The following is a 27,494-nucleotide window of genomic DNA, read 5'->3' as shown; positions in this document are numbered from 1 at the left end:
ATTTAATATAAGAGAATGAAGATATTAAAGTCAGAGCAATACTTTGCAGTGCTCTACTATTTATTCCAAAGTGCTATTAAAAATATTTTTTGGTTCTGTTGTCCAAGTGTGATTCTGAAGCAGTGTGATGGATCATTGCTTTTAGATGTCTGAAATGGATGAAACTCCAGGAAAAAATAAAACCAGAAAACATTCTCCACATTAGCTGTAATTTGAATATATTTCCTCAAATTTATCATTCCCTGCTAGCTTTGGCTTTGATCTTCATAGATCTATTAGTCCAATCTGATTGGGGGGGGGGAATTGCCTTGAAAGAACTTAGTTGTAAATATCATTTCCTGAATTTGGCTTTAAGTCAGAATCAAAGGTGATCCTCTCAGTAAATTATCTGATGCCTGTGTGATTATAGATGTCTTTGTTGAATGACCACTTGTTTACAACATTCAAAAGCTTATTTATTAATCTACTAAACAAACAAAGTTATTATGGTGCTGTACAAGAGAGATTGATGTTCAGTAATAATTCTGGCCATCTCAGCTTTTCATGGTCATGTATTTGCCCTTTGTGACTTTCTCTGCTGGCTTCCGACAAAAAAAGTCAACGGGGGGAAAAAAAGCAGGAGGTCACAAAGGGCAATGATATGGTTATGGGATGTTGCAATGATATGGGATTTGCCTGATAAAGGCAACAGGGAATGTCACAATTAGTGATGGAATTGTTGGTCCCAGATACCATCATTAACCAGGGCTATCAGTAATGCCGTGATAATTCTTCCAAACATTTGGCCTGGGTACTGGATGAACCTGCTTTTAACAGTTTAAAATTGATTGATTGTGAGTTGGCCTTAGTCATACTATACTTTTTATATATCATGTGTCATTCTTTTGATCTATGTTTTTGAACTGAATCCTATGTTAGTTGACCAGAGTTGTAATCGTAACCTAACCTCATTGACTAAACAACCAACCAGCAATGTTCAGAAGCAAGAAATACAAAACTGTTCATGAGAATAAGCTCATGCTTTGGTGTTTGGATTATAGCAGTGTGTTCCACATAAGGCTACTCTTGAAAAGTATACAGAAGCTTCAGCTGGTACAGAATATGGCTGCATGGGCAATCTTGGGCATCTAAAGAATGGCACATGTAATACCTTTACTGCATGAGCTGCATTGGGTGCCAGCTTGCTTCTGGAACTAATTCAAGTTGTTGATTATGATCTTCAAAGCCTTACATGGAATGGGCCAGGTTGTTCACAGAACCATCTTCCTCCCATTACATCAGCCGGTCCTGGTCATGGCCTTACTTGGTGCTCAAAGAAGAGCATATAGCCATGGGGCTGGTTAGCATTGTAAAAGCCCACTCCCTTTTAATTAACTTTTAATATTAATTTTTAATCCATATTTTCCTTTTTAAATTATAAATTTCATATTCAGGTTTATTTTTTGATTTTTTTACTTGTAAACCACGTATGGGGGACATGGGTGGTTTTAAAAATTTGATAAGTAAATAAAAATATAAGTAAAATACATATCAATTTACAGAATCCACTATGATACTGAGTTAAGGATGATCAAAAATGGGATACTTCAAATAAGGATTTTGCATTAAAAAACACCAATGTGAAGATTTATGGAGTTCTGCTAGTTCACTGTTTATTTCATTTGTGAGGCATCCTGAAGATAATGTAAACACAGTAGGTCCCGCCCCAAACCTTTCATTCTCAGTATTTGTAGATTCCAAGTAAGTTTGGTGTGGCATTGAATTGTCAGGAGTGTCAATTTTGGAAGACGGTTTTCCTTTTTGCTTCCTAACTGCCACATATTTTAGCCTGGGGAATTGGGAGGGTTTTTTTGTTAGAGCATTAGAAAGTTAGTCATAACAACATTCTGTATTCAAGGACACTTTTGCCTGCATCTGATGGAACTTGTCTGGAGATTGTATCCAGCTGAATGTGAAGAGTTGATTGGACTATGCAATGAACTTGTGGGTATGGGGCAGAACTCTTAGCTGGGTGGGGGAAACCTGGAAGCTTTTAGATTCGGGTTTTCCCAGATGTGCCAACATGACATCTCTAATAAATTGGAACTTTGAGGAACCTCAAGCCTTGAAGTTTTATTTCATTGGGGGTGTTCCTTGGAACCCTGACATGGAGTTCCTTTGATCTGTTTTTCATCTGTCCAAATTAGACATCAACTGATTATTAAAAACATTTATACATTCAACCATAATCAGTCATTCATTACCTCTTATCCTGAGGATATTCAATGAATAAACCTTTGAAAAAATTACACTTTATTTCACCATAGAATTATTAAAACAGATGTTGTGAGCTGCTTTACTCTTTTATCTGGTCATCAAGTCTCTCTTTTTTCTTTATAATGTTATTCTCAAGCTGCTTTCCCTCAAGGTGGATAGTGAAATAGAGCTGTGAGGCATAGCAGGCAATGTAGCATAAGGCCATAAATACAGGATAACTTTGTTTTCATCTGTCTCTTAAACAGACCAAAAAACAACTGAATAAAAAAACAAAAATAATAAAAATCCATTCCTGGTTGTACTGAGTTGAAGACGAAGCAACTCAGTGGTATATTTAGTGGTATATTGCTTCTGTGTTGTTGCTTGCATCCTTTGTTAGTCAACCCTGTACGTAATTGCTGAGATGTATTAAAATTTTTCCTAGTGTAATTCAGAGTTTTTATATGTTTGGCTATTACATACCCTAAAAGCTCTGTTCCAATGAATTTTAGGTAAAACTCATAGTCTGACAGAAATAAATTAAAAATAAAAAAGTTACAAAATTTCCTAATATGGAAAGTTGAATAGTATTACTGCTACTATAGCTGTTATGGAAATCTAAATATGAAATTATTTAAAGTAGAAGTTAAAGAATTGTGATTTTCAAGTTAAATACTGTATGATGTGTAACTGTTTTTCTCTAACTATAGGAGATCGAAAAGGCTTGGAAAATGGTGGATGCAGCATATGAGAAAGAACAGAAAGCAAAAGAAACCATCATGTCTCTTAAGGAGGAAATTATGAACTTAACTAAATTAGTAGAACAAGGATCTGGATTGTCATTGGGTCAAGAGCACAAGTAAGTTGGGCCTGTGAGAGATTAGAAAAGATTGTTAACCGTGATGTCGTCTTCTTATAGAGGCTATATGTATTAATATGTATAGAGGCTATACTGCTCTTGTTTTAGATTTATGTATTCAGAACTTTGTATTTTATACTCTTAGAATGGATAATGGCTTGCAAGTTAAACCTGTTTGTAAACTATGCTATTTGAGACCATAAATAGGGAGTGACATAATTAAACAGACAATAATCAACTTTTTCCTCTACAAATAGAAGTAGTGCATTATTGAGACTATACCCTACCCTGACAGTAGAATTTAAATCATAGCAATTGCGATAAACCTCCTATGTACATAAAATGAAGCTGCTCACAGCAAGACACTAACTATTCTTGTTTCCTAACCCTTTGGTATTGTTGCTGCCACAACACAGTGCAGAAGAAACAACACAAATCTGTTCTGACTGTGGATAAATTCTTCACTGCCTCCTTTTTTATGGTCAGTCAGATTCATTCTGAGATTTTCTCCATTTCTGCTCAAATGAGCACTTCTCTTGCTTCATTGGCCTTACTTCCCCAAGAAACCGAGGGGATCAACATTACACTGTGTAAAGAAAGAAAGTAAACTGATCTAATTATTAACATGTTCCATAAACAGGCCAAGTTTTCAACAGTAGTGCCAAAAGAGGATATAGGAAAATTTCCAGATGCGTTGAAGAAACCATTTAAGTTACTCCTTGTACAATATGGATGTTTTTAGTAACTGTATCCAGACGTGGGTTTCAGCAGGTTCTGACCAGTTCTGGACAACTGGTAGCAGAAATTTTGAGTAGTTCGGAGAACTGGTAGTAAAAATTCTAACTGGCCCTGCCTCCATCTATTCTCTGCCTCCTAAATCCCAGCTGATTGGGGGAAATAGGGATTTTGCAGTAACCTTCACCTGGATTGAGGAGGGAATGGAGATTTTACAGTATCCTTCCCCTGCCACGCCCACCAAGCCATGCCATGCCCTCCAAGCCATACCCACAGAACCGGTAGTAAAATTTTTTGAAACCCACCACTGACTGTATCACATATGTAATTTAATTAACAATTGGGGTGGGGGTAATCAGAGTGGAGTAATATGCTAACAGATTTTGCTACCTAATTATTTTCTAAGAAACTTCAATTCAGAATAGAGATTTGTTTTCTTTCAGCTTACGGGAGTTGTTAAAATTTAAAGAAGAAGTAACAAAAGAGAGAGACCAGCTTTTGGCAGAAGTTGTAAAGTTACGTGATAGTGTAGCGAATATGTCAGATCAACAGCAAGATGCAGAAAAGACAAAACTTGAAGCAGAATCTACTATTGCTCAGGTCTGTGTAATTGTGTTATAGTCATTGTTGCTTTGACTAGATTGCTATTCTGTCTTTGCATTTTACTTTATTAGCTCATAACTGTTGTTTCATTTCCCTTACTTTTTCTGGCAGTTCTGTTAGAGGAGGTTAAGAACAGGGCAATTCCCTGTTTCTGTGAACAATTGTTTTCTGTAAGGCACTTTGTCTTTTTTTTTTTGGGGGGGGGGTAGATTTGCAGTAATCTGTGAATTTTTTAAAATTATATTTCTAATCTTATATTTCAAATCTTGTATTTCAAATCTCATATTTCAAATTTAAAAAAAGGTACAAAATTTTCTAGTATGGAATGTTGAACAGTATTACTGCTACTGTAACTATTATGGAAATCTAAATATGAAATTATTTAAGGTGGAAGTAGCTCCAATTCTTTAGATTTCCATTCTACAACTATGATCTTTATAATAATTTGTTTTGTTTTCCTTCTAATTATTATTCTCCAACCAGAGATTTCTGGCTGAGGTATAGGGTAATTTGAGTTGTGTTTTCGTAATGCAAACAATTTTTCTCATATTTCTCATACTTCTCAATTTTTCTTTAGTCAATATCATGGATTTTTTAAACTTCGTCATGAAGTTGCTCAGATGTGCATCAGCTATTATATATATACTTTTCCAGTGGTGAACCTCTTTCCTTCTGTTATCAGACTTTTTAAAGGAGAAAAATGATTTAATAGAATACAATAGAATAGAATTTTTTATTGGCCAAGTGTGATTGGACACACAAGGAATTTGTCTTGGTGCATATGCTCTCAGTGTACATAAAAGAAAAGATACCTTCATCAAGAATCATAAGGTATAATACTTAATGATAGTCATAGGATACAAATAAGCAATCAGGAAACAATCACTATCAATATAAATCGTAAGGATAAAAGCAACAAAGTTACAGTCATAAATGGAAGGAGATGGGTGAAGAAACGATTAGAAGATTAATAGTAGTGCAGATTTAGTAAATAGTTTGACAGTGTTGAGGAAATTATTTGTTTAGCAGAGTGATGGTGTTCGGGAAAAAACTGTTCTTGTGTCTAGTTGTTCTGATGTACAGTGCTCTATAGCGTCGTTTTAAGAGTAGGCGTTGAAACAGTTCATGTCCAGAATGTGAGGGGTTTGTAAATATTTTACCAGCCCTGTTTTGTGTCCTGAATTCATTTGGATTCATTGGTTGCACCATGGTTCTTAAGAACAGTAAGCCTTTCCTGAAGGAAGTTTGTGTGTGAACATATCAAAGGAAAGAAGTAGCAGGTAGTGGATTTCTGTAGAGACACTACATGGACCTCTCCTGTTTGAGACAATTATTATTATAATTTAGATAATTTACATAATCCATGTAAATAATTTTTACCCAAACAGATGAAATAATTCCCTATTCTAGATAGATGATTGATTTACTTATTGCCACCCATCTCACTATATGATACTATTATATATACATACATACATATATAGCAGGGGTGTCAAACTGCCGGCCTGCAAACTGGATACGTCATGCACAGGCCATGCCCACCCAAGCTCCGTGGATGGAAAAATGTTGTGAAACATCACATGATGGCAACGTGATGCTGTGAATTTGACATCTGTGATATGTGATATATATGTATAAATACATATTGTAGTATATATGTATAGATATATAGATATGCTAGTATATTTAGTATAGATGTATAGGATTTCTCAGTTTACTGTTCATTTTGAAATTTTAAGAATTTATTTATAGATAAGAGATGGGATATGAGAAGAAGAGATCATTTGTTGTATTATAAGAGAAGGTGATATGTACTAAAATTGTTTATATTTGTGATTAAGAAAGAAGTCATTTATATTTCTTTTCTTTTTCTTTATTCTTATTTTTCTATTTTCATTTTCTTTTCTGTATCTTCTATGATTTTCTTATTATTTTATTTTTAATTTCTATTAGTTTTTTTTATCATTGTAGTTGTATCTTTTAATAACATTAATATTTAAAAAAGATAAATGTTTGCTTCTGCTTTCATAATCCCAGAATCTTACTCTATTTTAATTATTTCACTTTTTTCCTTTAAATTTCTGTCAAGTAAAATTAATTTGACTAAATTATTCTTGACATATTCTAGTCATGTATTCCTTGCTTTTTCATCTGGTATTTAATCTTTGCCATCATTTTTTGTGTTAACCTTAACTTTATTTCTTTAACCCTGTTTTGCAAATATTGCTTTACAATATCTGCTGTTACCTTGTCCATTTCTAATCTACCTTCATACGGTACTAAAACTCTAATTTCTGTAACCTTCAACTGGGTGACACAAGTGCATCACAGTACAATAATTTTTGAATCAAGGTATCTCAAAGAGATTAATTTACAGAATGTGTCTAATATCTGTGACCCATAACTATCATGGGACTGAAAATTGGCAAATTTTATAAAACATTTTATGACATAAAATTATCAGAAAACAGTTTATAACATAATACAAAGTGTGATAAAACATTATTGTTGAAGATATTGAAAATTCTTGTAAGGAAATATTTCTGAAAGGAATTTTACCAGTGAGTCACAATTTGTCTAGTTATATTATAAAATTGCAAACATATTTTAAAAAGAAAATAATGAATCTAGTTAAGATATTTTAACAGGTTAATGTAGCATGATTTTTTTCTTAGAATTTTTGTGCTTGGTGCTGTTATAGCTCCATCAGGAAATCCAGATGCGTCAAAATGAGGCTTCAAGGGAGACACGAAAGAAAGAAAAAATGGAAAGAGAACTGAAACAACTTCAGAATGAATTAGAGTTCAAAGTGGCTGATATAAAGACAATGCAGCAGGGTTTAAATAAAAGCAAGGAGGAACTCCTGAAATGTGAACAGCAGCTGAAGGAACAAAAGGTATTTTTAAAAGATTCTCATTAACACACATTTTAAGTTCCTAGACCAAGACCACATTTAAAACGTAATAGGAGTTTCTAACTTCAGAAAATAATAAATTGAATCATGGATAGAAACATTCCAGAAATTTCAGTATTTCTATGTGTGTTCACCCAGGCTGACTTATATCCTAAAGTGATGAAAAAAATCAGTTGAAATGCTGCCCCCCTTGTAAGCAGGTAATATTGTAAGACCTCAAGATGTTTTTTTAAAAAAATAAAATATAATTTCATAGTATTTTTCTGTCCCAGATTTAAAAGTATTATTTGAAATTTGTTGATTTTTTTTCAGGCCATTTCCCCTGATGCTACAAAAACTTTATAGGAGCATTTTTAGTTAGCAGAAAAAGAACTTTGGTAATTGTAACATATTTCTTTTTGAAGGAACTTTTTTTGAAAATTTCATAGTCATGCAGGTGACAAAAAATTATTAATTCAGTAGAATTGTTTCAGTGAAACCAAACAGTTTATTTTCAAGAAAGGGAATCTGACTCATTGGAGAATGTTGTGCCTTATAAAATTAAAGCAAGGATCTATTTAAAAATTCTGGGTGATATCAGTAAGTCAGTTTTGATTCAGTTTTGTTTTCAGGCATCAAATGATAATGCAGTTATTCCCCAACTTACAACCATTCATTTAATGATATTTAGGAGTTGTGATGATGCTGGAAAAAGAGACTTATAAACTTCCCTCAGAATTATGGCCCCCATGGTCATATGATCATAATTTAGTCATGATTTAGGCAACTGTACAACATTCTGTAGTTACATGTTTATGATTTGCCATGTTCCCATGTACTGTGCACGGTCATTTTCAGTTTAAAATAGTAATGCTTGATCATCCAAATTCTTCCCTCACAAAAATGTAAATTCTTAATTAAAGATATGCAAAGCAGAAGACAATGCCAGATACTAGGTGAATGTATCTTTTTTTATTTCACAAAATATTTTATATTTTTTTAAGCAGGCTGTACTGGGTTTTTTTAAAGAACTTTGATCATTTGAATTAGGAATTTTCATATTTGACTAGCAGAAGGGAAAATTGTATGTTACACTTTTTAAAGATTTACTGTTATTTTGTATTTTAATATTATACTTTGTTGATATGCAAGCCTAGAGAATATGCATATCCAATTATATTTATAATCAATAAAGTTTCAGGGCAAAAAAAGACTATTTTCAGTAAAGTTGGATTAATGATGGGAGGAAAAATTAGGAATGTGAGTACCATAAAATAAAAAAGTAATTCTGCTGAGTCAATGTCCATTTAACTCTACCATCCTGTTTTTCCCTATTGCTTAACAAATCGTCTATAAAAATCCCACAATAAAATACGAGGGCAGTAACTGTATGAATAGGGCTTAGTGGCTAAGATGCTGAGCTTGTTGATTGAAAGGTCGGCAGTTCAGCAGATTGAATCCCTAGTGCTGCGTAACGGGGTGAGTTCCTGTTACTTGTCCCAGCTTCTGCCAACCTAGCAGTTCGAAAGCACATAAAAAATGCAAGTAGAAAAATAGGAATCACCTTCGGTGGGAAAGTAAGAGCGTTCTGTGCACCTTTGGCGTTGAGTCATGCTGGCCACATGACCACGGAGACGTCTTCGGACAGCGCTGGCTCTTCGACTTTGAAACGGAGATGAGAACTGCCCCCCTAGAGTCGGGAACGACTAGCACATATGTGTGAGGGGAACCTTTACCTTTACTGTTAGCTGTGTGAAAATGTTTTTTTTTTTCCACTTCAGGAACCAAGGTTTGATTCAACAGATAGTGTTAAGCAGTGGTGGGATTCAAATTTTTTTACTACTGGTTCTGTGGGCATACTTGATGGGTGTGGTATGGCTTGATGGGCGTGGCTTGGGCATGGCAGGGGAAGGATACTGTAAATCTCCATTCCCTCCCCACTCCAGGGGAAGGATATTGCAAAATCTCTATTCCCTCCCCACTCCAGGGGAAGGTTACTGCAAAATCCCCATTTCTTCCCGATCAGCTGGAACTCAGGAGACAGAGAATAGATGGGGGCACGGCCAGTCAGAGATGATATTTATCGGTTCTCTGAACTATTCAAAATTTCCACTACCAGTTCTCAGAACTGGTCAGAACTTGCTGAATACCACCTTTGGTGTTAAGCCATTCTGACTAGTAACATACCATGGCCCTATTGCTAATATTTTTTCTAGGTTCATGTGCTAAAATTTCTGATTACCTTCATCCTAAATGGGTCTGATGCAATTGGACCTGGGATCTATTTGCAATGATAAAGAAGGTCCTCTACTACTGAGCAATAAATATTTTTCATTAATGTAGGAGTAGCTAAAATTCATATCTCCTATTAAATCCTGCTGATTAAAGCCATTTGGCTATCCTGTTCATTTAAAATAATTACCGAAAATGTACACTTTGTCTCCCAGATGGCAAACTGTCATTATAATATTTATCCTTCAACTGATTCTAGAAAAAGAATTATACCTACAGTGTTACTTGTTAGAAGCTCCATTCCTACTACAGCTGTCAAGCAATTATCACATATCTCATCTATTAGGTTATTTTTATGGTGATAAGTAGCATGTAGTAACCAGAAGCAAACTGAGTATATCACAAAATCTGATTACAAAGAATTTAACTTCTTTATGCCATAATCTTACAGATTCTGAATGAAAGAGCCACAAAAGAACTGGAACAATCTACAGCAAGAAATACCAAGCTTCAGCTAGAGAATGAGCAACACAGTTTAGCCATTGAACAACTAATGCAGGAGAATCAGCAGAAAACGGCTGAACTGAGAGTAAGTTCAAGGCCATATCTAGAATAATGCCAATTCTGAAATTAAAATCCATTATAGATTATTAGTATTTGCAGTTCATATATTTCAATATTTGATATTTGGCACTAAGATTTTTGTTGAAATTCATAGAATAGGTTTAGAAAAACGAGTGTGAAGGAAAGCATTTCTTCTTTCTTTCCCCTGTAAGCTGCTGTTTACACAACAGAAATATGAATTCACAAAATTAATATGTCTAATTTGATCTTCAATATAAGCATGTATAAGAATAGTTTGCATAACAACGCATACTATTTGTTGTAATTTGCTCTTTAAATTACTGTGTCTTTTCTGTTCCATGTTGGTCTCTAACAGTTTTCTTGTTTTTATTTAGTACTATTCTTTTTTTTTTTTTGGATCCAAAATGTTCATGTCTGAAAACATTGGACAATCTTTTTCCAAAATGAAGCTCATAATATCACAGTTTATCAGTACTATTTTATCTAATCTAACCAAAACTTCTACATATCAGTGCCTTTCTAGCAGATAGTATTTGTATATGTATGTGTGTGTGTGTGTGGGGGGGGGGAATTAACCTCTTTTGCTTGAATGATTGGTTGGTGAGAGTAAGGTGGGAATGGATTAAATTGAAGAGAGACTCCAGAAGTCCCCAATCTTTCTTCACTATAAATTATGGAGGATGATTCATGTTTAGTTTCCTGCTGGTAGATATGCTTGGTGAGAAGGAAAGGGAAGCTAAGGAAACTATCCCATAATAAATTTATAAGGACAGCACTATTCTTCATTTTCATTGCTGAGGCATATTAAAGATTGGCTACCGAGACAATACAAAGTCTCATGACATACTTTCTGTGGCCTTAGTGATGGAGAGAACATTAATATAGCCATGAGGAAACATGTTCAATTTGTGATCAGGTACGGAATGTGTTGATTGGTATTTCATCATCTAGGATACTCAATATTTAATCCAGGAAAATATGTTCAAGTTAAGGTACTGACATCATGCCCAGGCCTGCCCAAAGCACCTTGCCAATGTCCCTTCACTGAAATATATTTTAAGAAGGTGCTGAAAGTTGTAGCATGAGCTTTGGATTTAAATCCAGGCAAATGTTTAGGGGTCAATAGGATGGGGAAAATGTAGATATTTAATTTGGCACATTCTAAACTCATGCACACAAAAAACATGTCATTTGAATTTTTTAGTGGTTGGTAGCATGATTTTATGAATGCCTCCCTCAGAAACAGGCCCTAGATTAAATAAAATCTGTTGCAAGGTAGATATTTAGGACTGCATCCTGATTTGTCCCAGCCTTTCTTTCATTTATTTTTATTTTTTATTTTTATTTATTTATTTATTTATTTTTGTCACAACAATATATATAAGTATCATACCAAAAAAAAAAAAAAGATTATATAGTATATAAACATATATATGAGTAAATATTAGGAGGAATAAGTATATATATATATATATATATATATATATATATATATATATATATATATATATATATATATATATATATATATATATATATATATATATGAAGAAGAAAAAGAAAAACAATAGGACAGGAACGATAGGCACGTTCGTGCTCTTATGCATGCCCCTTATGGTCCTCTTAGGAATGGGGTGAGGTCAATATTAGAAAGTTTTTGGTTAAAGCTTTTGGAATTATGGGAAGAGACCACAGAGTCAGGTAAAGTATTTCAAGCACTAATGATTCTGTTACAGAAGTCATATTTTCTGCAATCTAGATTAAAGCAGTTAACATTAAGTTTAAATCTATTGGTTGCTCTTGTATTATTGCAATTAAAGCTGAAGTAGTCTTTATCAGGAAGGACATTACAATAGATGATTCTATAAGTTAAACTTAAGTCTTCTCGAAGGCGACGGAGTTCCAAGTTTTCTAAGCCTAGGATTTCAAGTCTGGTGGGATAAGATATTTTGTTGTTTTCAGAGGAATGAAGAACTCTTCTTGTAAAATATTTTTGGACACGTTCAATTGTATTGATGTCAGAAATGTGGTGAGGGTTCCAGACAGGCGAGCTGTATTCTAGAATTGGTCTAGCAAATGTTTTATATGCTCTGGTTAGTAGTGTAGTGTTTTTGGAAAAGAAGCTATGCAAGATTAGGTTTACAACTCTTAGAGCCTTTTTTGCTATGTAGTTGCAGTGGGCTTTGGCACTTAGATCATTTGATATGAAAACTCCAAGGTCTTTAACAGGGTGGGGGTCATCTGCAAGGTAATGTCCATCAAGTATGTACTTAGTGTTTGGGTTCTTTTTTCCAATATGTAAGACTGAGCATTTGCTGGTTGAGATTTGGAGTTGCCAAGTTTTAGACTAAGCGGTTAGATGATCAAGGTCTTTTTGAAAGGTAGATGTATTGTCAGTGGTGTTAAATAGTTTGACATCATCAGCAAAGAGAATACAATTACTTGAGATAAGGTCACAAGATCATTTATGTATAGTATGAAGAGTGTTGGTCCAAGAACACTGCCTTGAGGAACGCCACTCTTGACAGGAACAGGATTTGATAGAGCATTGCCAATTTTGACCACTTGTTGTCTGTTAGACAGAAGAGCAGATATCCGTTTGTGAAGAGGTCCCGAAATGCCGTAGGAGTTTAGTTTTAGGAGAAGTTTATTGTGTACTACTGAGTCAAAAGCTTTGCAGAAGTCTCTGTAGATTGCATCTATTGTTTTGCCTTGATCAAGATTTGTAGTCCATATGTTTTTACAGTGGAGAAGTTGTAAGTTGCATGATAATTTTTTCCTGAAACTAAATTGTTTATTAGAGGGTAGGTTGTTTGTTTCTAAGTGTGAGGTGATGGATTGGTTGATGATTGATTCCATGACTTTGCAGGTGATGCAGCACAGAGAGATTGGTCTGTAATTTTCGACTAAGCTGGGGTCTCCTTTTTTGAAGATTGGGATGACTGTGGCTAGTGACCAAAGTTTAGGAAGGGAACTGGTAGTGAAAGCTTTATCAAAGATTATGCTTAGGGGTTCTGCTATATTAGTGGAAAGTTTTTTAAAGAAGTATGCACATAGTCCATCGGGTCCAATAGATAGCGATGGTTTCAAGTTATGAAGAGCTTTTCCAACATTACCTTCTGTGAAATCTATATGTGTTAAGTTGTCATACTCATTGCTGGTATGTTTTGGGAATGTCGGATATGAGTCATCGCTGTTAACAAAAACTGAGCCAAAGAATATGTTGAAGAGGTTTGCTTTAACTGTTTCGTCATTGCATTCTTTGCTGTTAGAATCTTTTAGTGGTGGGATGGATCTTGAGTTTTTAAGTTTATTGTTGACAAAATTATAAAAGGCACGATTGTAATTTGTGTGCAGAAGGTCCTCTTCTTGCTTGGTGTGGTAATTTATGCATTCAGTTTTTATTTGGTTGCATATATTTCTGTAGTGGTTTTTGAAGTTTGCTATATAGCCTTTTTTGTTTCTTCTCCAGAGGGATTTTTTTTTGATTGAAGCTTTTTTATTGATGTGGGTGGTTTGCTTTTCCTGATCTTGGTGGTCGTTTGTGGTGTGTATAGTTTAATGACTCTATTGATTTCAAGTAGGAAAACTCTATAGTGGTCTTCAGCAGTTATACAGGTTGCGAACAGATTTTGCCAGTCCAGAAATGAGAGATCGTTGTTTATAAGGTCATAGTTGGCTCTTTTGAAGTTGTAGTTAGGAATACTATTGTTATGACAATTTAAGTAAGGACGTATATTGAGACGAAAGTCAATCATATAGTGGTCACTGTTGGAAAAAGGTTCTTTAATTTTTAGTCCATAAATTGAGTTTGGGTTGTTGCAGAAGATGAGGTCAAGGCAATTGTTGAGTCTTGTATTGTTAGTTACAAGTTGTTCAAGACCTAGGTTTGTAATAGCGTTGTATAGTGTAGTCATTTAACATACAGTAGCAGACAAGATGCTAGAGAAAGCTAAACAGAAAAAATAATGACTAGCAGTTATTTCCAGTTGTCCTTAGATAAGTATTGCTAGATGTAGTGACAAAAGTTTCCTGTGGTCAGTGAGTTCAGGGTTTTGTTTCTTTGTTTAAATAAGAAAAAAAACTGTGGAAAGAAAGTATGATGGATGCAAGTTATGCCGTAGATATTTTTGTAAGTTTATTATACTATTGTGATTTAATATTATCATTTTTTCATTTTCCCAATTCTAGAGAGTAGCAAATAGATATGATAGAATTCATATTAATTGTTATCTTTCTATTCTTATTCACTTGTCTTTCCTAGACAAGAGAAGACGAAGTGTCTCAGATGCGTCAGGAGATTGGAAAGCTAACTAAAATGAGAGAAGTAATGCAGCGAAAATTACGTGTTGTAGAGGAGAACAAAACACAGGCAGAATTTGAAAGGGACACCCTTAAAAATCAGATAGCTGGACTGGAAAAAGGTAAGGAACAATGTTTTTTGTGTGATTTTGCTTCAGTTTCTCTGTTTACTTATTGAAATGTGAATATATGATGGTCTGATCTGGATTACTTGTATTCAGATAAAATCAATCCTCCCCTCCAGTTTCTTAATATTTGCTTGTTTTAAATCACTTTTTATATACTGTTGCTTTTTTTTTTTTTTTTTGAAAACCTTCAGAATAGGCTTTGACTGAATTTGGCCTACATGAAGTGGCTTTGTGGGCTTAATAACTCTAGGGAAGTTACACTCCCTACTCAGAGGTTGTCTAGTTTGGGAGTTCTAGACTCACAGCTTCTGTGTGAGGGCAGGCAATAGAATAGAATAGAATAGAATAGAATAGAATTCTTTATTGGTAATAAGTGTGATTGGACACACAAGGAATTTGTCTTGGTGCATACGCTCTCAGTGTACGTAACAGGAACAGCTGTGGCTAGGAAGCCTTTTGCCCCATTATATTTTGTTTTCAACAGCAACCTTTCTTAGATTGGAAAGCCCTACTCACAGTCACTCATTCCTATTTGGGCTAATGTTATGAACTCTACATGGGGCTGTCCTTAAAAACAACAACCTGGAAACCACAGCCAGCATAGAATATGATAGTCGGGGGGGGGGGTTTGCACCCAGGGATTTATTTATTTATTTATTTATTATATTTGTATACCACCCTTCTCCCGAAGGACTCAGGGCGGTTCACAGCCAATAAAAAACACAATACATAGAATACAAATTAAAAACTATATAAAAAACTGATTCAATAACGGCCTAAAAATTTAGATACAATTTAAAACCCCATTTAAAACCCCCAATTAAAACCCATAAATTTAAAAAACTAACCCAGTCCTGCGCAGATGAATAAATGCGTTTTAAGCTCGCGACGAAAGGTTCGGAGGTCCGGAAGTTGACGGAGTCCCGGGGGGAGTTCGTTCCAGAGGGCGGGGGCCCCCACAGAGAAGGCCCTTCCTGGCGCCGCCAGACGACACTGTCGTGCCGACGGCACCCTGAGGAGTCCCTCTCTGTGAGAGCGCACGGGTCGGTGGGAGGTATTCGGTAGCAGTAGGCGGTCCCGTAAATAGCCCGGCCCTATGCCATGGAGCGCTTTGAAGACGTTCACCAGAACCTTGAAGCGCACCCGGAAGGCCACAGGTAGCCAGTGCAGTCTGCGCAGGATAGGTGTCACGCGGGAGCCACGAGGGGCTCCCTCTATCACCCGCGCAGCCGCGTTCTGGACTAACTGAAGCCTCCGGATGCCCCTCAAGGGGAGCCCCATGTAGAGAGCATTGCAGTAATCCAGACGAGACGTCACGAGGGCGTGAGTGACTGTGCATAAGGCATCCCGGTCTAGAAAGGGGCGCAACTGGCGCACCAGGCGAACCTGGTGGAAAGCTCTCCTGGAGACGGCCGTCAGGTGGTCTTCAAAAGACAGCCGTTCATCCAGGAGAACGCCCAAGTTGCGCACCCTCTCCATCGGGGCCAATGACTCGCTCCCAACAGTCAGCCGTGGACTCAGCTGACTGTACCGGGATGCCGGCATCCACAGCCACTCCGTCTTGGAGGGATTGAGCTTGAGCCTGTTTCTCCCCATCCAGACCCGTACGGCTTCCAAACACCGGGACAGCACTTCGATAGCTTCATTGGGGTGGCCCGGTGTGGAGAAGTACAGCTGGGTGTCATCAGCGTACAGCTGGTACCTCACACCGAAGCCACTGATGATCTCACCCAGCGGCTTCATATAGATGTTGAATAGAAGGGGCGAGAGAATCGACCCCTGCGGCACCCCACAAGTGAGGCGCCGCGGAGTCGACCTCTGCCCCCCCGTCAACACCGTCTGCGACCGGTCGGAGAGATAGGAGGAGAACCACCGATAAACGGTGCCTCTCACTCTCACCGGCGCAGCAGGATACCATGGTCGATGGTATCAAAAGCCGCTGAGAGGTCTAATAGGACCAGGGCAGAGGAACAACCCCTATTCCTGGCCCTCCAGAGATCATCCACCAACGCGACCAAAGCCGTCTCAGTGCTGTAACCGGGCCGGAAGCCGGACTGGAACGGGTCTAGATGGGCATGTTTTGATAAACTCAGGTGGCACTGCTGCACTGATTACTAATTGGCTTCTGAATGCAATTCAAGGTATTAACTGCCATGACCATACATGGCTCTAGATGTTATCTGAAGGCACACCCTCTCCTGTGTGCATCTCCCACCATATTAAGTAGGGACAATTCCCCATTTTTACAGGTTAGGGCCTTGCTGTCTGGTATTCTTGGTGAACATTCCAACTCTTCAGACTGAAGATTCCTTGTGGCAAAGAAATGATCACTTACTGAAAAAAAAAAAGAAATGAAAAACTGGTGGTGAATGATGAGTTGAAAGAAATATCTCAGAAGAGGGCAAGATGCCTCAGCCTTGAACAAGGGCACTCTACAGTGCAACATTTTGTTATGTTTGTAAAGGGGTGGTGGTGTTTGGGAACATTGAAACAAATGGAGTTTTTTGGAAAAATGAAATAATTCTGTTAGATTTCATTTCTCATACAATTTAAGTACATACATCATTTTTTCTTGTACTGTAGAACTGGAAGCTGCAAAAAAGCAAGCAGAGGTTGATAAGAAGGCTATAGATGAACTGGTGAGAGAAAGGGACATCCTGAACAAGGTATATACATACATCTGATTCTGCAGTTTACCCAAGTCTTTATCTGATCTTTATCTTCTTCATCTCATTTTTAGCTGTTGTGCTGTCACACAAATATTAAGCACTCACATATACATACACAGAATAAAACTGCATATGTTGCATAAATTGCTATGATTTTGAAAGCATTTATGATAGTGTTTCATATAGATATGGAATTCATAGTGTTTCAAATATCACAGGACACTGATATTTATTTGCTGAAATGATGACATTGTGGAAGATATCCGGAACCTAGGAATGGTTTTATAGTTAAGGGATAATATATTTTAATGTAGCATTAGATGATACTTTGGTTGGCATAAGATGATATGTTGGTGCTTTTACCTGTTCCAGGTTTCAGGAACATGTAAATAATAACTTTCTTAGTGCAAACTGCTTACTTTCATTTTTTTCTGGCCTTGATCCAAGACAGGATATCTGTTCCACTTCACCCTTTCCCCTCCTTTTCTTCTTATACTTCCACCCCTCTTTACATTGGTTAATTTATCTTTTTATGAGTAGCAGAAGAAATCTCCCCCTCCCTTAATAATGAAGGTCCATCTATAAATATGATTTTTATTTCTTATCCAAAGATATCCCCCTTTATTCCACAATCTTTATTTTTTGACACAGGTAAATGAAATTCTCCTTCCAATAGAAAGGAATTTATACCGCATTTTTTGGTCTATAAGATGCACTTCCCCCCCCAAAAGTGGGTAAAAATGTCTGTGCGTCTTATAGAGCGAATGTTGCCAAAGCCCCACCCACCCTCCAGCCCCCACCTTTTGGCCTCTGCCTCCCAGCAATTTACTTGCAGCAAACAGCAGTCTGGTCAGCTTCAGCACAGCCTGATTTAGCACAAGCAGCTGATTGGCAGTTGGACTGGCCTCCCGGAATAATACCAATCAACTGATCCAGGCTGCAGGGATTGCCATCGCCAATCACAACTGTCACTGCCCATCACTGCCTATCACCACCACAGTGAGTCCCACTTTTGGCCTCCGTGTGCCCCATTTCTGGCCTCCGCACATTCTGTTTTTGACCTCTTTGTGCCCTGTTTTTGGTCTCCAGGTATCCCATTTTCGGCCCATTCCAGGTAGTGGGGATCACTGCTGCCTATCACCGCTGATCACCGCCGCTGCTGTTTGGCAGCAATAGGTGGCGGCAATGCCCGCCTCCTGGAATGGGCCAAAAACGGATGCACAGAGGCCGAAAATGGGGCATGTGGAGGCAGCGATAGTTGGTGATGGCGGCGATGGGCCGTGGTGATCTCCGCAGCCTGGAACAGCTGATCGGTGGTATTTGGGAGGCTGATCCAACTGCCAATCAGCTGCTCATGCTAAATCAGACTGTGCTGAAGCCACCAGGCTGTTTGCTGCAAGGAAGCAAATTACAGGGAGGCAGAGGCAAAAAATTTTTTTCCTTCCTAAAAGCTAGGCGCATCTTATGGTCTGGAGCATCTTATAGTGCGAAAAATACGGTATAGCTCAAGGTTCCACTGTGGAGACATTTGGTGATTTTACTTACATAACTAATGTAACCTAGGTAACTGATTAAGTTATTTAGTTGGATATTGAAAGATCTGCAAGCAATCAACCATGATCAAAGAGCACTAAGGTTTCCACATGGAATAATAATTTTTTTCTGTCTTATTTGGTTATCTCCTTCCATTTTCTTTTTCAATTTTAAAGTTTCATTTCTACACATTTATCACATTTACTGACTCTACATCAGGCTGTTTCAGATATACGTGTATTTAGGAAGAATAGTATGAGAACAGGTTTGCTATAGTTAAAGCAGTTAAAGGTATTGGTCTAGAAACTATACAATCAGAGGTGGGTTTCAGCAGGTTCTGACCATTTCTGGAGAACCGGTAGTGGAAATTTTGAGTAGTTCGGAGAACTGGTAGTAAAAATTCTGGCTGGCCCCGCCCCCATTTATTCTCTACCTCCCAAGTCCCAGTTGATTGGGAGGAAATGAGGATTTTGTAGTAACTTTCCCTTGGAGTGGGTGGGAATGGAGATTTTACAGTATCCTTCCCCTGCTATGCCCACCAAGCCACACCCACCAAGCCATGCCATGCCATGCCACACCCACAAAGCCACGCCCACAAAGCCAGTAGTAAAAAAGTTTGAAACCTACCACTGTATACAATGCTTAGTTTGATTCTGAGTATCTGGCATTATTAGATTTCGCTGCATGATTTTTTTTCTATAGAACTTACTGAAGGCTGCTGGCGTCACTCAAAAACAGATGAACCTTGTTAAGCTCCATGAACAGTCCAAGAAAAACCTAGAAGAAGAAATTCAGAATTATAAAGATGAAGCTCAGAAACAGAGGAAGATTATATTTCAGCTGGAGAAAGAGAGAGATCGTTACATTAACGAAGCTAGTGATCTCACACAGAAGGTACGAGAAAGTTTTTTGAAAGATACACTTAATTCCATGATTGTGAATGTGAATTTTATTTCATTCATTTCAATGGTCTATAGAACAAAAGGCTTTAATAAAATTCCTCTGTGTCATTCATATAACTTCTTACTTTGATATCTGTAGATAATAATCTGAAAAAAAAGGGGGGGGGGAATCACACCTAAAGTAGTCTTTCCTAACTTGATGTCCTCCAAGTATGGTGCCAAACCACAGGGCTGTGCTGAACGAGAGTAAATTAAAATTAATAAAAGAAAATTATACTTTGTGTCTTGAGGTAGAAAACTACTGGAAGACTAGACTGAATATTTGAGTATTTTTAAGGAACAGATATTATGAGACGACTGCACAGGATTTTGTTAATTAGCAGACATATAGGAATGAAAAATTAAAATAAGAGGTTCCAGAATTACTAGGAAGTATCATGAAGTCTATTCTCTTCAACACACAAGTATTTAACAGGGTAAACTAGCTTTCTGCATGAATGGATTATAGGGCCACCAAAATACCTATTAACAAAAACTTCGTTAGTCATCCTATTAATGCCAAGCATATTTTTGTAGTTCATTAGGAAGCTATTTTCTCCCCCTTTTTATGCACAATCAGAAGCATAATCCATCAAAAGGTACCCTAGTACGATTCAAAAATGAGAATATTCTGAACATTTCTTGCTTTCTAGATAGTGCTCCTCTATGCTGTTAGGACAAATAAGTTGTAAGAATAAGTTGGTCTCTGCTTGTGGAAAAGATGGCTCTCCAACTCTTTCTTTATAGCTCCTAAACTGTTTCTTTATAGCTTTTGCCATTTCATTTCCAGCCACCATGAAATTAATTCACTAAAGGGCTAGCCATGCCCTTTCAAATATCAGCTGCAAGACACCCAGCCTGTTTCAAAACCTCTGCAATCGCTCATTCGACTGATTTTGCTTCATCCTCCACCCTTTTTTTCTCTACTAACCAAGTATGGATTACTGATTGCATTGTATATAATGATATTTCTGGCCAACTCCTTAAGAGGTTGTTGTGTGACAGAAGAGAAATTGAAAGGAAAATTGAAAATACTATTTTTTCTTTATGGGGAGGAATAGTTAGGGTGCTGATATTCTATCTCCTCCTCATTGCTTAGCTGAATAGCTTCCCTTTAGAACTACTTCTCTGATAGGTAGAGAGAATGGACTGAGGAAGAGGGGAACAATAGCCAAACGGTGGGATGAGAGAAGGGTAGAAAGGTGGCATATGATTTCATTGGTTGGTCAGTTTTGGATTAAAAAATGATCTATATGTGTGTTCTGTCCAAAATATAGTGACACCAAGCTCACAATCATAACAATTATCCAGGCAATCATCCTCCAAATATATCTGTATTGTATGATCAAAAGATACATGATTTAAAGCAAGTATATCAGTGGAAGTTTTGACTGAACCATTTTTGCTGGAAAGAACCAGTATTTAATTTTATATTTCTCAAATCACATTTGCATTAGGCATACATACATACATACATAAATACATACATACATATAAATTAGCAGACTTAGTATTTAATGATTTTTGAACAGATTCAGAATGAAAAAGAGATTAAAAGGACATAATATCAAAGACTTTCTGAATCAGAGAATGTCCAATGAATACAACAGCAATTTGTTGTATTTGTTTCTCTTTGTTTTCTTTTTTAGTACTTTTCCCATCAGCACACTAATTGCTGTCAAATATAGTTTGAAATATAGGATTCCCTAGAAATTAGAAGCGAAACTAATGTAGATCAGGTATGGGGATAAGAGAAACACTATAGTGGATGATAACTTGTTCAGAATACATAACTACAGACTTAATGTAATTTTACTAATAAAAGATTATTTGAGAGAGAGATAGTGACCACTTAAATATATAATTCCTTTTGAGGTAGCCAAAAAGAAATCATCTTTTCCTGCTGACTTCAGTTTCAAAGAAACTAGTCATTTAAATTCCCTTTGAGAGGGGATTATTTTAATACTGTGATTTGTGAATATTATATAATGTGCAAAATGATTCCCAAGAATTATTATGAAAGAAATAACTATGACTATGCTTATTTTTCCTTTTCAGACACAGTGGGTTGGTAATATGATGATAGCTGTTTTTAACCAAAATGAGAGTTTGTCCACTGCATAAGATTAGTCTTCAAAATAAAAGATATTTAATATATAATTATTATAATGTATGGAAAAGAAGACACAATTCCTTATTATCTAGATGGGACCATATGACAACTTTTCAGATGTGAATAACAAGTATTACCTTAGAAGTGCTTATTACAATATACTTTCAGTTATTAACATACATTTAGATAGTACAAATTTAATTCTGGAATAGAAACAAATTGAGTTTGGGCCATGGCAAATTCATTTGAAAAGTAGTAACTCATGTCATATGCTATACTTATATAATTATATATAGATTCAAAGTAATTGAGATATTAATGAATTTTTGCTCAAATATGCAACCCTTTTACTTCTTGCTTAAACACATAGATAACCATTCTTTGGTTAACTATGTGTTTTAGAAATCAAGTTTATCAATGAAATCAATTTGTTTGCTTGATAACAATAGTGTCTTTATTGTGACAATTTAGGAAATATTGGTTAATAAGAGACTTTTTGGTTTAATTCTACTTGCAGCTAAAGGTGCTATTTTTGAAGGGAGAACTATTTGTTTCTATCTTCCCTTATTTTGAAACAGTTCTATGAATGTTATGGAATAAAATATTATCCCACTGCAAATATAACTTGTAACAAAACCTTACCATGAAGGAGAAATCACTTTACTGAAGCAAAGTGAGAAAATGTCTTCCAATCTTTCCAATATCTCACATGCAGTGAAGGTAGCTGCTTTTGTGTTCAAAAAAAAGAAGAGTTGAATATTGTTAAGGAAATACATATTTTCATCAAGTCAACAAGCAACTCTTGAGGCATTAGATTAAAATTCTGTAGTTCTGTGTTTATACAAAAATGGTGGCCAAGAGATTTTCCAGCTTTGTAATATAACAACCCCTTAAAGCAATAAAGTAGCTTATGTGTCACTATATTTTCTCCATTAAATAAAGATGCTTGTTTTCCTTAAAAACCAACAGAAGGAACAACATCAGCAGCAACAACAACAAAAATACAGGCTAAATTTTGAAAATAGAGATAGTTATGTTACAGGAAGAACTGCTTATTTTAGGTTTTTGTTCTTTTATTTTTTTAAAAAAATATATTTTATTTTCTTTCTTTACAAATTAATGGATTTTAAGTTTGAAAATGATAAGGCAAGCATCCATAGTATTTGTTTCCCTGTTTAAATTGTAGATTCAGTGGCTTTGTTCTGTAAAATAAATTTGTAAAAAGAATTCATCCTGAAGCCAAATCTTCCTTATTGGACACAAAAGTGCTAAGATACTGAATTTGAAATGTTGACACTGGGTTCAATTTCCTAAGGGTTTACTGGGAATGGGCCACTCATTCACAGTCCAACCTACCCAATATTGCTGTATTTATAATATGATGGGAAGCCCTTCCTAAAATCAACTTTATCTATCCATAGCATATTCTATATACAGGTGGTGTTAATTTTATGATTTCTGTAACAGGTCCTTCATCACATGGAAGATATCAAACTACGGGAAATGCAGATTTTTGACTACAAAAAGAAGATAGCAGAGTCTGAAACAAAATTAAAACAGCAACAAAATCTCTATGAAGCTGTGAGATCAGATAGAAACCTCTATAGTAAAAACTTAATTGAAGCTCAGGTACCAAAAAGCACTTTTGTTGGCTTCTTTCTCCTAATTTTGGTTTGAGATAATATTCTTGAATGAAGTTCAATCTAATGTGATATTTTCCACATTTTTATTTTTCTAACTTTTAACTAAAAATTAGCTCTCTTAATCAGTGCTGGAAAATTTCTTACCATTCTATTCAAAAGTCAAACTACATCCATTTCTGATTTTCCTATATTACTTGGTGAGTTATTTTCTTTCTCAATAAGGAATGAGGGCCTTCCTGATAAGATGAAACTGATTACTGGTTTTACCTACCATTATCTATTTTTGCTGAATGCAATGGTCTGAAAATGATAGATTTCTGAACTGAATTAGACATCATAGAAAAATAAAGATGAAATCTTAGGCAATTCAGCTAGCTGAAAATCTTCTTCATCATTATCATCAAGCAAAAAAGTACATTTTTTCCTCAGATTCTGTATTTTTCTAGCAGTCATGCTTCTCTTGGTTGATATTACAATAGAAGCCATGGAGGCAGTTATTTGTATGCAGATATTGCAAGGAGTAAGAAAATCATTTAGAAAGAAAGTCAGCAACTGCCAAGTATAACATATAATCCCTATTTAAATTAGAAGCAAGTTTCAATTTTTATATGTCTCCTACCTGTGTGATGCAATGAGTTGTCAGCAGCCATTGGGGACAGTAGAAGTAATGCTCACCTGTACTTTCTTGTGGTAATGAATTGGTCTGGTGCCAAAGCTGTTTGCCTTTGACCTTGACAGCTCTACCCTCATGACATACTTCCTGATTCCTATTGTGGGAACTTGCATCTGCCATATTTTCTCTAAATTAAAGCCATGGGTACTGTATGGAATTTCACAGATACAGATTTTATAGATGATCGAGTTAAGAGTCTACTCATTGCAAAATACATACAGCATTTCAGAAGATTGGTTATCATTTGTCATTCTTATGCAGTAGTTATTTTAAAAATGTTTTATTTTTACTTAAAATGTCTTTTGAGTAATACTAATCTCATTTTACGAGGCTGAATAATTGACTTGTTGCTATTTATTTTAAAGAGATGTTTCTTTGTAAGTGATAACAAATGAAAATAAAAGCCCTCTTCTTTTAAGCTTTATTTCTTAAAGTTAAAATTAGTAAAAAGTCTTTTTAAATTTTCTGCAACCACAGTCTTAAAATCTCTTCCTTTATCCTTTTGTAGTTATACTTAAAAATCTCCAACTATCTCTGGCAAAAATATTAACTAGTTATAGTTCTTCCAATTAGTTCCAACTGTCAATTATCAAATAAAAACAGTGGTTTTAAACATCGCTAAAAACACTGATGGCCTTAACAAGCAGCTCTTTAACTTTCACTTTTCTTTATGTATTGCGAGCGCCATTTTAGATCCGCTCAAGTTGAAAGTTAGTTCAAAGGAAAGCTATTTGAAAACAGAAGTTAAGGTTTATTACTTGCAAATTCTCTTGCTAGTCCTCCTGCTTCGTTCTGTCTGCGTTGAGTCCTCTTTAAAAATAATCTTTGGCACAGAGATGGTTGTCGCTTCTCGTTCTGTGTAAACAGAAGCACCCTGGGTTCGGAGCTTCATCAGGCTGGAGGGGGGTTCTCAACCTTTGGGCCCCTGGTTTGATTCCAGGGGCTCCTGGGGAGCTCTACCCAAACCTGACCACTCTTCTCTCCCCTTTCTCCCAGGGGAAGAATTTTCAAGCCGTCTGACAGCCGATTTGCGCTGTCAGAAACGGTTTGACGAAACCTCAGGGCAGATGATCCCAAAGGGATGTCCACGAAGCCTGCATTGCCACCGGAAGTCCCATGTTGAATGGGAAGACTAATGTTGAATAAGAGACTGTATATTGAATATGTTGTTGGAAAATGGAAATAAAACTTAAAAAAAAAGCCCTGGTATTAATTTGCTTCAGCCTTAGCCTCTTTTTGAGCATTTTTTTTTTCAAAGGTTATGGGAAAGGAAAAATTTCAAGCTGCAGTCTATATTTACTGAGGGGGAAACCGATAGACAATATTTAAGCTTTTATCAGGTACTACACGAACTAAGTATACCAAGAACACCTCCTCTTCTCTCATTGACATCTTCATAAATAGACAGAGATGTGTCTAGTATTAGAAATTGTAACATTCAGATCTACTTGTATTTATACAAAGGTTACCAGTAATGAGCACTGACTTTCTGCAATTAGGATGAAATCAATGAAATGAGAAAGAAGTTAAAGATTATGACACACCAGGTTGATCAGCTGAAAGAAGAGATTTCTGTCAAGGAGGCAGCCCTTGTGAAAGTGCATCTGGATCACCAGCGGATAGAAAAAGAAAAAGAGGCCTTAAAGGTAAGGTACTTTCAACAGAAAAAGTACACCTAAGCTCCCTAGAAATAAAAAATCATTTTAGATGATGTGGCTTCCTTGTATGTTTCTTGGATCACCTGCCCTACCACCATTCTGTACCTTCACATAGTATGTTATAGAATGTCTTAGGATCTTCTCCTTTTGGAGGGATAAAGTTGCATTCATATTATAAGAATTATGAGAAAGGTAAATATGAATGAATGTTGATTAGGAAATGGAAAGGAGCATAATGATTTGTTATTTTTTTTCTTTCTGAACTTTAGTAAGGGATTTTTAGGACTTCAATTTCTGATCTCTAATGCTAGATACAAATTTTGGGTGAAAAATCTGACTCTCTGTAATCTAAATTCATATGGCTACATTTCTGCCAGTGTAATCCCAGTTCCTAAATTTACCAGCAAGTTTTTATTTTTATTTATTTATTTATTTGTCGTAACAATATATACAAGCATTACATAAAGGATTATATAATATATAAACATATATATGAGGAGAAACAAGGTAATATAAACATATATATAAGTTAAGGGAATTCCCGATCAAGAAAAATGGCTAGTTACAAGATTGGTGAAACAATATATTGCAGTTGTATTCAAAGAAAAGAATGAACAAGAACAATGGACAATGAACAATGGACATAAAGCTATTATAGCAGGCAAGCCAATTGATACCTTATTTCCTAAACAGCAACTTGTTATGTTTTATCAATTGATTTGCCTATAATCAGTTCAATTAATAATTACTATCTTGCTGTCATCTAGTGTCAGTTTTGCTGATAATTTATACACAATTCTTTATAAGAATATAAGAGCCCCTTTATAAGAATATAAGAGCCCCAGTGAGGTCCTTCATGGAATGGGGATCATTGTGGGGGGGGACATGGCTGTGACTGGGACGGTGATGGCGAGGATGCCCGTTGTGGATTCTGGCGGCGTCGGAGCCTTTCTGGTGGTGGTAACGGCAGTAGGCTCTTTTCCTCTTCGTTCCCCTTTCCCTGGACATTTTCTGGACTGGATGGACTGCCTCAGGCCTGGTCGTTTCTGCTTTGACTATGCGATGGGCTATTTATTTCTTCGTGGATTTTCCTTCCTTCTGCCCCCTAGACTCAGGATTCTGAATGGGGAGTTTAGATTCTGGAGCTAGTCCCCCCCCCGTTTTGAATTCTGGAACGTTGATGGGGGTAGCTGGGGCTACCTATTAGGATTGTTATAAGATCATGCGTGGGCTTCGGGTTAGCTTTTTTAGGCTAATCCAGGTTAAGATCAGCCCTATCCTGGGTTCCTCCCCCCCCCCGCATACCCTTTTTTGGGTGTGTGGTGTTTATAGGGGGAGGATGCTGGCAGCGACTATTTTTAACATCTGGAAAGAGGATTCCATGTGAGAATGTCCATCGTTTTTTACCATCTGTGGGACTTATGTCATCGACCCCAAATATGACTGCTTTACTATCTTCTGCAGATGAGGGACACATTCATCTATGCGCCATTTATGCCTGATTCGAGATATGATTTATTCTTCGGCTGAACTCCATCATCTGCGAAGGTCCTCCACTTCGCAGAAATGGCCCTCCACATTATCAAGGGCCTATCTCAATGACGGGTTTTGGGACCCAGAGAGATGGCATGCGTTAAAAAAGAACCTATGGGATTTTTTAGATAAACAATTTTTAAGGGGTGGGAGGGAAAA

General features: G+C 36.4%; 1 protein-coding gene across 1 annotated transcript in view; it reads left to right on the top strand.

Moving 5' to 3' along the window:
* The window catches only part of CFAP58 (cilia and flagella associated protein 58), a 79,696-nt gene that overhangs the window by 8,508 nt on the left and 43,694 nt on the right, over positions 1-27,494 (top strand). The window contains exons 3-11 of the mRNA XM_058188196.1: positions 2,946-3,094; positions 4,273-4,429; positions 7,134-7,328; positions 10,009-10,146; positions 14,407-14,566; positions 17,156-17,238; positions 19,477-19,668; positions 23,296-23,457; positions 25,644-25,790. Coding sequence (XP_058044179.1) covers positions 2,946-3,094; positions 4,273-4,429; positions 7,134-7,328; positions 10,009-10,146; positions 14,407-14,566; positions 17,156-17,238; positions 19,477-19,668; positions 23,296-23,457; positions 25,644-25,790 — 1,383 coding nt within the window. The remainder of the gene's footprint in view (positions 1-2,945; positions 3,095-4,272; positions 4,430-7,133; positions 7,329-10,008; positions 10,147-14,406; positions 14,567-17,155; positions 17,239-19,476; positions 19,669-23,295; positions 23,458-25,643; positions 25,791-27,494) is intronic.

Source organism: Ahaetulla prasina, chromosome 6 (assembly GCF_028640845.1).
Source record: "Ahaetulla prasina isolate Xishuangbanna chromosome 6, ASM2864084v1, whole genome shotgun sequence".
Lineage (NCBI taxonomy): Eukaryota > Metazoa > Chordata > Lepidosauria > Squamata > Colubridae > Ahaetulla > Ahaetulla prasina.
Note: the sequence above shows the minus strand (reverse complement) of the source record. Positions and strands in the feature narration are given on the sequence as shown.